Source organism: Cydia fagiglandana, chromosome Z (genome assembly GCF_963556715.1).
Source record: "Cydia fagiglandana chromosome Z, ilCydFagi1.1, whole genome shotgun sequence".
Lineage (NCBI taxonomy): Eukaryota > Metazoa > Arthropoda > Insecta > Lepidoptera > Tortricidae > Cydia > Cydia fagiglandana.
Window position 1 is genome coordinate 13,229,370 of NC_085959.1, and position 11,328 is coordinate 13,240,697.

The 11,328-nt window shown below is 38.2% G+C and overlaps 1 protein-coding gene across 1 annotated transcript; it reads right to left on the bottom strand.

Annotated features, from left to right (window-relative positions):
• Nucleotides 1-866: 866 nt before the first annotated feature.
• On the bottom strand, nucleotides 867-11,026 carry LOC134678957 (uncharacterized). Its single transcript, XM_063537710.1, has 6 exons — nucleotides 10,653-11,026; nucleotides 6,597-6,746; nucleotides 5,239-6,444; nucleotides 4,791-4,956; nucleotides 4,041-4,239; nucleotides 867-3,697 (listed from the first exon to the last, which is right to left on the bottom strand). The coding sequence occupies exons 1-6, from the start codon at nucleotides 10,779-10,781 to the stop codon at nucleotides 3,580-3,582; spliced, it is 1,968 nt and encodes a 655-aa protein (XP_063393780.1). The 5' UTR covers nucleotides 10,782-11,026; the 3' UTR covers nucleotides 867-3,579.
• Between the last annotated feature and the right edge of the window lie 302 nt (nucleotides 11,027-11,328).

Here is an 11,328-nt window from a genome sequence, read left to right on the forward strand (position 1 = left end):
GTTTCATTTATTTAGTTTATAAAATCTTCGTAATTGTATAATGAAATACATTGCATGTAATGTAACATGTAACATGTTGTGGGGATTATAGGTCGTCATACTAAAGATGAAATATAAAAAGATCTGTGACAGGAATTTTTAATTTCACGCTGCTGATGCTTCTAGTGTTTCTAACATTCAGCACTCATGTCATTGGTACTTATAAAATATGCCATCATTAAAAAATATTTAAGACTATTTTTTTTTACCGACTTTTCTATATGCGTATTTAAAAAAATACACTTTAATATAAGTACTATGAGATTCATTTATGATATCTAATTTCAAAATAGATGAAGTCAACATAAGGTTATAAAAGACAACTAGTATGCTAATAAAATCACAGAAAACAAGATCCAATACAGTTTTTTTAACATTATCGATAGTTGAAATAAATAAATATTAGAATAACTAGCCCCATCAGTAAATTTGCCAAATATCATCTGTCACATCACAAACCTTTCAGCATCTCAAATTTAGTGTAACGCCCTCCTCTGTTATTGTTATCTTACGGACCGTGCGTACAAAACACTATTAAAACGCATGTACAGTAAGTAAGCTGCAGAGTTAAAAGGTCACCCTTTGCGTAAAATTCCTTATTGAGTGCCAGTTTTTAATATGAACGAATATTGAGATTGAGCGAATATGTAATATGAGCAATTTTTATAGGCCATGACATGTAGGACGCGAAAATTTTATTCAATGGTCCATGAAATATAATTTTTCTAAGTCGGTCACAACTGACTCTCACAACAAGTTATATTACGATTACTCGATATTTCGATGTCAGTCCGGCGAGCACCTCGCTGAGCAAACCACACATCATCCACAAGTCAAATCATTTTATATTAAAAATTTAATAATACAACATTACATTGAATGATTTATATATACAACCATTAATAAATTTGAACATGACGCTATGCACTTTAAGGTTTAAGGCGCATAACTCGAAACTGTATAAATAACAACTAGAACAAAGATTTAAGTTGACTCATAAAACATATTTATTATTGCATTATAATTAATATTTAAATTAGCTTAGTAATAAGTTCACAGGCGACGTTACTATAGAACATTGTATTATCGATTAAGGCAGTAACCCTACTAACCGGAGGGGAAATAAACAGTTTCACATCTCTAGAAAACCTATCAACCATGCCACTGTACTTAACCACGGTTATACTAACTTCCCAATTGACACATTTTCCAGATCATTACGATTAACAATAAATACATATACATTTTGTGTCGTTTAAAACTTAACATTAAGTATTGCTGGAACATGATACGCGTCCCAAACGCCCGGGACATTTTGGCTGATAACATACGTCTATGGTATATCGTAATAGGTACATCGCCACACAAAATATAAAAGACTTAAGTATCTACTCTGTATTATAATATGTACTGAGTTTGTACCATGACAAACGCATTGGTTTATTATGCGAAACTTCAGTCGTGAACTTAGCTAGAGCTTGTAAAAGCGTATGTTGGCATCACGTAGCTTCCAGTTAACAGAAAGCTACTTATGCTCTGGTTTCTTCAGATAGCGGTGCCGTCATATAGCGGCCGTCTCCATACAAATACTACGACATCCATATTTAGCCGTATTATTTAGTATGTAGACGGCCGCTATATGACGGCACCGCTATTCTAGGAGAACCGAGCTATATCTAACAAACGCGTTGTGCGCAGTAGACGGTAACCGTTAACATCCGTCTTAAAGTAATACTTATTAACATACTGTGCACGTTCCCAATGAAACGCACGAGCACGATACGGACGCAATATTGTCGACTACGGAAACGGCACGGATAAGACCATGGTATAATAATATACTCCGCCTGGTACTCTCTTCCGACCACGTGACTGACACTAGGGTGGTTCACGTTTGTATGGGAAAAATTCAAACTCCAGCTAGAAAAAGCGGCACCCTCTCATTTTATTACACGTGTTCTGTTGACTAAATATGCCAAGTTTTGTAATCTTATCTCAACTACAAGGGGATGCTCAAACACTTTGAAATTTTTCAAAGTTGTATGAAATCCAAAAGAAACAAGTTATTATTTTTTTCAGTTTTATGTAAGTAGTAGTTTTCACATTATTTTAAAGTGTGATTTAAAAGTTATTTGATGAAAAACCATTTTTATTTCTATTTTTTATGATTTTTTAGGTGAAATTCTAAAAATCTTACTTTTCGAAAAATTATAAAAAATAGAAATAAAACTGTTTTTCTACTTAAAAACTTATAAATCACATGTGCAAATAATGTGAAAACAGATACTTAAATAAAAATCTGAATAATGAATACTTCTGTTTTTTGGTTTTCATACAACATACAAAATTTTCAAAGTGGTTGAGCAACCCCCTTGTAGTTGAGATAAAATTACGAAACTTGGTGTATTTTATCAGCATAAAAAGTGTAACAAAATAAGGGGATGGCCCGTCGGAAAATAAAAAAAAAATTTTTTTGAACCACCCTAACTGACACAAGACTACGTCATCATGCGACAGCGCTATATGATAATATGCGATAGCGCTATATGATAATGTGCGACAGCGCTATATAAAGTGGCAATGTTATTGTGACGTAGGCTTGTGTCACTCTGGGAAGAGAAGACCATGTTTTATTAGACTATGGATAAGACAACGGGCCGTAGTCTTCGCACGCGAATAGCACAAGTCTACGATAACAAAACGTACATAAAGTATTTTCAGAGATAAATATATGCAGATGCACTGTGTAGCGTTCAGTATGAATCCAGCGTAGACCAATGCTAGAGAACCGAGCTACCGATTTGCCCCATGCACTGTCAGCAGCAGAAGTTGCTAAGCGGCCGAGATGTTCAAAATTACCTTAACACGCTCTTGTTCTCACAATAAAGTTAAGATCATTTTGAACACCTCATCCGCTTAGCAATCTCTACTACTGACTGTACCTATGTCCAGCGAAAATTTGTGATTACGGAGAAATCATCAGAATTTATATTAGTTGTAAACCATGCTAACCTAACTTTTGTAATTTTGTCAGAAGACCAGATTGAATTCGGAACCGATCTGAGGGCGTTCAATTTACGAGCCTAATTGCGGTGATAACTCCGAAACTATTCATTTCTGCTGAACATCAAGGGGGTTACATCGGTACCTGTTAGGTCCGCCGTCACCAGGCTTTATTTGAACGCTGCATCGTGTATAAACCAACAAGTCTACTAATAATAGCGATACTATCAGGTACAATAAAGAAAATACGTTGAATGTCTAAATATTGCGTGATAAATTATTTTGAATTAATGGAATGCAAAATGATTACATATGTATCGCATGGCTATATACGGATGACTTTCCCAAAAGAATAAAATCGTTCGCCATTTGTACCTACCACATCCCAACATCGATAAATACAATCGTGGCAGTCGCTAAAAAAATCTTAAATCTAAGTACAAGTCAATGATCACATTTGTTGCCTTCTGTCGGTTGTCAATCGGTGTCGACGGGCTGGCGCGCGTCACACGAATAGAACTAACCAACAAACAGGTCCTATATTTCGGCAAGGAGTTCTGAGTAGTAGTGCGTGGCGTTCAGGTAGTCCAGAAGACGTCTCGGCAACGGCAGGCTGCTTATCAGGTCCCGTCTTACGTATTTTAATATCACAAACCTGAAATCACATTAAAATATCATTATTATCTCATAAATTGTAACAAGCGGCTCACCGTACAAGAAAAAGTGGCAGTGAAATTGAAATCAATAAAAAAATGAAAATTGAAAATTACAAATTGAAATTAATTGAAATGTTATAAAATAGGGTTCAATTTGTTTCGTTTCCGAATGGAACTCTACAACTCTGTTCCAATATAAAATTAATTTTAATACAGTGAAGTTAACTAGTACTAACATTTAGGACTTAGGACCATGGCGTGAGGACATTTTGCACTATTTTAAAGGATCTAAATCTTTGAAAGAACATATTGTAATGGCCCGTGTATATCGTACACACACACCTGCACATGTGCTGCAGGCTCTGCACACGCTTGAACCGCGAGACGGGGTACAGCAGCTGCACGCGCACGGGCCCGAGCACCGGCCGCAGGTTCAGGAAGAACAGGTAGCGTCCGCTGCGCGACGTCTCCACCGCGTTCTCTATGAACTCCACTATTGTCTGCGCTTTGAACATTGTGCATCCGCCGAAACAGAAATTACCTGAAAACATTATAGGGTTAGAGCAGGGGTCACCAAACCCCGGCCCGCCGACAGCCAAAGCATCTGACCCACGGGAGCCAGGCTCCAGGGGTTCAGCCCTAATAGCAGCCGCCGACAGCACCGACAGTGGCCCGCGCGAGTTTCTGAGCCGCAATATGGCCCTCAGGTTTGGAGACCGCTGGGTTAGAGCGTTTTCACATTGTAGGGCAGAAGGACGAAAGTCTAAGTTTCCTTATCTGCGTCTCTATCACTCTTGCATATTAGAGCGTTAGAGTGGCAGATAACGAAATTCCGATTTTCGGATTTCGCAGCAAGCGCTCTGTGAGCCTTGATGCATCAATGTCACAAAACTTTTTAATAAACTGTTCAAGACACAGTATGTATTAGTTACTCTATTGTTTTCGATAAGTGCTAGTACTGCACTCTGGCGGCAAAACATTGCTGATTGCAATACTATTACAATAATTCTGTATGAAACAATATTACATACCTTGAGGCAACGCGCCAAGCATACTTAAACATTTAAGTTATAAATGTGAGACAGAACTTACCCTGATCATGCTCAATCCTAACATGTCTCATTCCATTTAGCTTAAAAGTTAATGTGAATATGTAATGGTCGTCGCTACTGTCGCGCACTATGAACGACCCGTCCGGCTCGTTAGAGAGGATCTTCTCGGCCGCCTCCACCGAGATAGGACCCCAATACCAGCCATACTGAAACGCAAAAAATAATTATTAACATCGCTGGTTTAAAGTAGTACAGATTAGACTGACCCAAAATAGTCGATCACAAATCAGTGAACCGTGATTTATGGTGTATATAAATGTATTACCCAGTAGAAATATATGCCACAATGACTACTAAGAGGCTTTACTTTGAACACCACATACTTTTAAAAGGAACAGTGACACATCCCGACACTTGCTTTGCTAACAAGCATAGCTGAAAGGATTAAAAGGGCCGATTATGATAACGAATAATAATGAGGCACTCACGTCTTTGACCCTCTGTATGGAAGTAGCGAAGTCCATGCAGGCGTCGTCTCCCTCCCGGCGTGAGGAGTGCGGCGCGGAGGGCAGCGGCGGCAGCGCGCGCCGCACCGCCGCCGGCGGCTCGACCACCACCTCCTCCCCTCTCTCCCGCTCCAGCCCCCCCGCCCGCCGCCACCGAAACAGATTACAAAAACTCTGCTTCAAGTTCAACGACAAAATCCGCACCGGCGACATCTTCTTTTGACTCTGACGCGGCGTCTTAACACTCTTATCGGCCGTATCGTCCTTAGGAACCTCTTTATGCTTCTTATTCTTAATATTCATACAAAAAGAGTTTTTATGAGGCTTTTTATGATTGTTATTCGTTTCTAACGCACTGCATACCTCATTATCCTTATTAGTCTTGGCGTCTTTCGATGGCCGCACGTGTATCTCCACGTTCGTTATATTATTTTTCTTGTTCAGCGTATTCCGGCACTCGGAGTCGCTCGAGCTAGAGTACAGAGTGTGCAAATATTTACGCATTTCACGCAACGTCAGGTGGAGCGAGTCCGCCTCTGAGTCAGATGTGTTCTTCCTACAAGACGAACTTGGCAAGCTGTGCCTTTTATTTTTGGAATCTTTATGTCGGTTCGTCGTTTCCTTTGGCTTGTGATTTCTGTCGGTCTGCACGTGATTCGTAGTCAAATTTTGCGATGCGGTTTTGCCGCGTTTCTTGTTGGTCCTGGGTGGTTTTTTGCCTTTTCTCATGTTGCTTTGACCGGGGCGGACCATGTCGACGGGGACAGCGTAGATGTCGCTGTCGAAGGGCACATTGTACATGTCCGTGATGTCGGAGGTGTTGGCGGAGAGCGTGTCGTGAGAGATGGCTTGGGTGATGAAGCTGGAGTCGTCCTGGAACTGTGTGATGAGGGAGTTGTGGCTGCTGGAGAGGCGGGAGGTGAGGGAGTTCCGCGAGGAGGGGCGCGTGCCGCGGCACGGGCTCAGGTGCAGCAGGCGCGGGCTCGCGAACCGGTGGTTCAGGCACTGCCGCCGCTCGTACAAAGATTCCGGTTTCAATTTCTTCCCGTATAATGGAGACAAATGTCTCGTTGTCATAGGAATTTCAAGAACCGATGATTTCGACTTTACAGAGTCATTATTGTACACAACGGTTGGAGGTACAAATAATGTTGCAACTTCCACAATATTAAGCGGCACTGGGTTATCCTGGAAATTTAATTCACATTAGTCAATAGTACGGCTGCAAAATGCGTCAACATAATCAACATATATCAAAACTCATGATGATTATTGATTACATATCTATTCCATTATGCTAAATTGTATGAATTAAATGATTAATTAACAGTATTCTGTACCTGAAATTCAGGCGGTGGGTCAATAGTCGTTAGTAAGACTTTTCCAGGCCCTTTCTTGACAGTGTTAAAAAAATCGCCACACATTCGCTCCGACGTCTCCGTTGACTCGCATAGCGACAAAGATTTCTCATCAAAGTCACTTTCTTGTAACTGCACAAGAATAGCACACATATTTATAATATACAATACAATTATAATAGTAGGTAAGTAATTAGAAAATAGATGTTTACAGTTGAAATATTGAAAGGGCTACATATGAAATCATGTTTCAGAGGCAGTCAGCAACCTGAAAGCATTGCTAGGCTTCATGGAAGAGCCGGGGTGGTTCGAGTACCGCTACCTCGTTTCACGCAAAATAGGCACAATGGATGTCGATTTGCGGAAAACGCCCAGAAGAACTAACTAATATGTTTCAGAACACTCTGTATTAATTTACCCCTTTAAAAAACTACCTAAATCCAAACTGGTTTATCCATTAAAGAATAATGTCACAGACATATACACATAACACGAAAACAACAAACTTACACAACAAAAATGTTAACATTTCTCACACTAAGTTATTCTATGCTTCTATACATGGCCTAATTATAACTAGGGCATAATCGATGTTAACTAGTTACATACATTTATAAAACACCAACCAACTGCTTTATCTCAATTGGCTTGTTATTCATAACTTTATAACATATAATAACAAGATAAGAAAATCCTTAGCTCTCAGAATAATAAGTTATTAATTATTATATTACACACTTATGCATGGGTAAATGTTGGTGACTGTGGTTACACCACTTTTTGGTACTTCTACAACATACATACATATAATCACGCCTATTTCCCGAAGGGGTAGGCAGAGACCACGCGGATTTCCACATGCTACGATCCTGACATACCTCTTTCGCATCCTACTTCTACAAGGTATATAAAAGCCTTTATAATAGGTATACAAAAATTCTAATTGCCCTGACAAAGTAAAGATGTGTCGGCTTTTTTATTTTTACGTATTTTATACCCGTGGCTTATTGATTATCCTAATGCAAGCATAATAGTGACGGCCAACATGAGTAGCAATATAAGACACAATTATTCTGTGGCTGTAGTGGCGAAGATTTCGTAGATATTTGAATTCCATATTCTGTATCATTGGGCTTTCCTGTTGTAGGTATAAGTAGGGTAATTCGCCAGTAACTGGCCACCTGTTAGTAACCGGCCACCCTAAGCAAAAAATGAATTCTATTCACCTATAACCAGAATTCATTTTAGTATAAGCCTTCAATAACTAGACACCATATACAAAAATGATTTCTGTTTATAGGTGAAAAGAATTCATTTTTAGTTTAGGGGGGCCAGTTATTGGCCAGTGGCCAGTTACTGGCGAACTACCCTATGTAAGCCAATTTTATGTAAAGTATGGTTGGTTGTCATGTCATACTAGTAATAATCGTACATATTTAGCTAGTAATTATCCCCCAACTAAGCAGGCTAACCAAGCTATGTATGATGATGAATATGATGATGATAATACCTACGTACCTAATTATAACACTGATAATGTATGATTAATACAAATATAATGAATATGAATATAATATGCTGTAAATGTTTCTACATTTCATCATCCTAAATATGTTGTATACAGCAAATACATATGTATAACTAGTCTGCTTGCGACTTCAACTGCATGACATGATGATGATGAATAAAAGCTATCCTATGTCCATCCTCAGGCCATCATATTTCATCTAAATGGGGTCAGCAGTTTAAGCATGAAGACGTAACAGGCATAGTTACTTTCGCATTTATAAATTCGGTAGGGATATAAGTATAAAAGCATTTTAAAAAAATCAGTCGCCATTGCAAATACAATTATAAGTACATAAATGACATGTTTAACTAAGAAACAACACGCCAACAAAGAAAAAAAAACTATAAGTCAGATAAAAGTAGCATTCAATTGTTAGCAGCAGAAGTTACCAAATACATATATTGTAACATGTCTCCATTATCATAAGAGTTGATATTTATTATTACAAATATGTATATGGACTTTTAAGTTGCTACACTCTCTACTATGTATCTGATGCTGTAAGAAGGATTGACTTGCAGCAGTTGCATAATGACCTCCACAAATGTACATACAGACATCTCTATCTCAAAAAAGCCATCAACAAATTCATAATATGAACATTTGACAGGGCTTAGAAGGGGAAACAGGGAAGGGACTTGCATAAGATTTAGGGCACACATACAAAGGATACAGCGGATACAAGCTTAACCCATGGAGCACCAGAGTTAGTATCACACGTGAGATACTAGGGCGCTCCATGGGTTAACACATTTTTAGCGGGTATAGTTTAAGAATAAGCACTATCTCGCTGCAAATAACGGCAAAAAATCCCAGTATATAAAATAATTGTTTTAGGGTATTGAGATAATTACCCTAACATTGACTGATAATAGTAAGGTGATGTCGGAACACATACTTTGGATATTAAAAAAACCGGGCAAGTGCGAGTCGGACTCGCGCACGAAGGGTTCCGTACCATAATGCAAAAAAAAAAAAACAAAAAAAACGGTCACCCATCCAAGTACTAACCACTCCCGACGTTGCTTAACTTTGGTCAAAAATCACGTTTGTTGTATGGGAGCCCCATTTGAATCTTTATTTTATTCTGTTTTTAGTATTTGTTGTTATAGCGGCAACAGAAATACATCATCTGTGAAAATTTCAACTGTCTAGCTATCACGGTTCGTGAGATACAGACTGGTGACAGACGGACGGACGGACGGACAGTGGAGTTTAAGTAATAGGGTCCCGTTTTACCTTTTGGGTACGGAACCCTAAAAAGACATACATTTCACAACACGTGTCACAACTATCGCCACAATTATTCACACTTAAGCATGCAAGCTAAAGTAAACAGGAAAATTCTAAAGAAAAGGCAAAATTAACAAGATTATGAAATCTAAGTAACAAACATTTAGAGAACACCAGAATATTTTTCAGGTGTTATCCATCGTTTTACGTTAGGATTAACACTTTCTGTCTATCAACTATACTTCAAATAGACATGTCCACTGATTTCGTCATATGAAGGAATAATGTAATCATGGTTTTGACTGAATAATTTCATCAACACCCAATAAATTCCTGTAAATTTTCTTGTAACGAAACCAATATAAATAGGAGAATTTGTTCAGTAAGATAATTCACAACAGAAAGAGAAAAATCAACGAAAATATTACATAAAAGGTTAAGAAGCAGTGGCGGTAGAATGAATATGACAGGTTATAATCGTAGTGGCAATGCCTTTCATTATATACATTCGCTGACAAGAAATCAGAAAAATTATTAATTCATTAACTATGCACAATCAGCAGCACAAGTTGAGAATAAGAATGTGTCATGGTAATTTTGAACACCTTACCCGCTTAGCAGCTTCTGCTGCTGACTGTACATACATATTAAATTAATGCTGTATAAAAGGAAGACTACAAGTAAATACTGCTTATTAGTCAAGTAAAAAGTATACTAATTTTCCTCAAGACATACAAATACATGCCATGCTTTGTTGACATCAAAATACATAGCACAAGGTAATTTTTTTTGTAATGTAATGTCAACTAATTACAATATTTTAACTATGAAATACTACAGAAACACAGAGTTTAGGTATTATGAATTTCCATGAAAATTACATTTATCAATGCTCATAGAGTAAAACTGGGAGAAGAGAGTAATTTACCATGCAACATTGCTAAAATTTAAAGATTTAGCAAGTGATAAACAGGAAGTGACAGAAGATATTTACCAGTTGCTTTTGGGTGAAGGAAAACGCCGTGAAGAAACCGGACTAATCCCAAAGAGGCCTTGTTTCCCCCCTGGATTGGAAGGTCAGATGGCAGTAGCTTTCGTAAAAACGTCCAATAATGGGATTAGTTGTCAAGAGGATCCCAGGCTCCCATGAGACGTGGCTAAATGCCGGGATAACGCGAGGATGAAGAGAGGAAGAAGATACGGGAAGCGAAGTGCCAAGTTTCGAAACAACTGACCTCGGATGTAACGTGATGCCAGCCGCTAGCGGAATCGCTCGAGAAGGATCCGCTAGTGATGAGTAGACCACTATCTTCACTTAAAGGAGGCACCTCGGAATGTGTTGAAAACGAAGGCGGTGACTCCATCACCCAAACATTACTCTTCTACACTTCTCGCGGACATATATCGGCCGTGTTATACATTAAATAAAAGACATCAAACTGTACTTATAGTAAATTAAACAACACAAAATGAAAGAAGATGCCTTCCTCCCCGTTTCTTACTCATTGCCAAATTCAGTTATCAGTCTGTGCTCGTTTCATTTCATTACTTTAATTTTATTAATTTCGCTACTTGTTCAATGTTCATTGCTCATACCAAAGACAAGACAACATTTTTTTTAACATAATCTTGAACTCGGCTTCCAGTTTTTTTTATTTAAGAAAACTTTCAGTCAAAAACAACCAACCTTTTTTAAATGAATTTGCTTGACAGACTATACTTATAATTTATTGGTAAGTATAGTTTCTTTATGCCAATATTACTGTTAAAACTTGTTCGCTCTAGTCTAGACTATAATCTAGATCTACACTTGCGATTAGATATGCACCGGATATACGGCAACTATCCGGTATCCGGCCTATCTGGCCATTATTTTAATATCCGGCTCGATACCGGCTAGTGACCTTGATT

What these genes read in the sequence shown, in the direction of transcription:
- LOC134678957 (XM_063537710.1), bottom strand. Translation starts at nt 10,781, where the DNA reads ATGGAGTCACCGCCTTCGTTTTCAACACATTCCGAGGTGCCTCCTTTA. An exon ending in GGCATCACGTTACATCCGAG is followed by an intron (nt 6,747 to 10,652) that starts GTCAGTTGTTTC and finishes ATTCTTGTGCAG; the next exon opens with TTACAAGAAAGTGACTTTGA. An exon ending in TAGGATTGAGCATGATCAGG is followed by an intron (nt 4,240 to 4,790) that starts GTAAGTTCTGTC and finishes TAATGTTTTCAG; the next exon opens with GTAATTTCTGTTTCGGCGGA.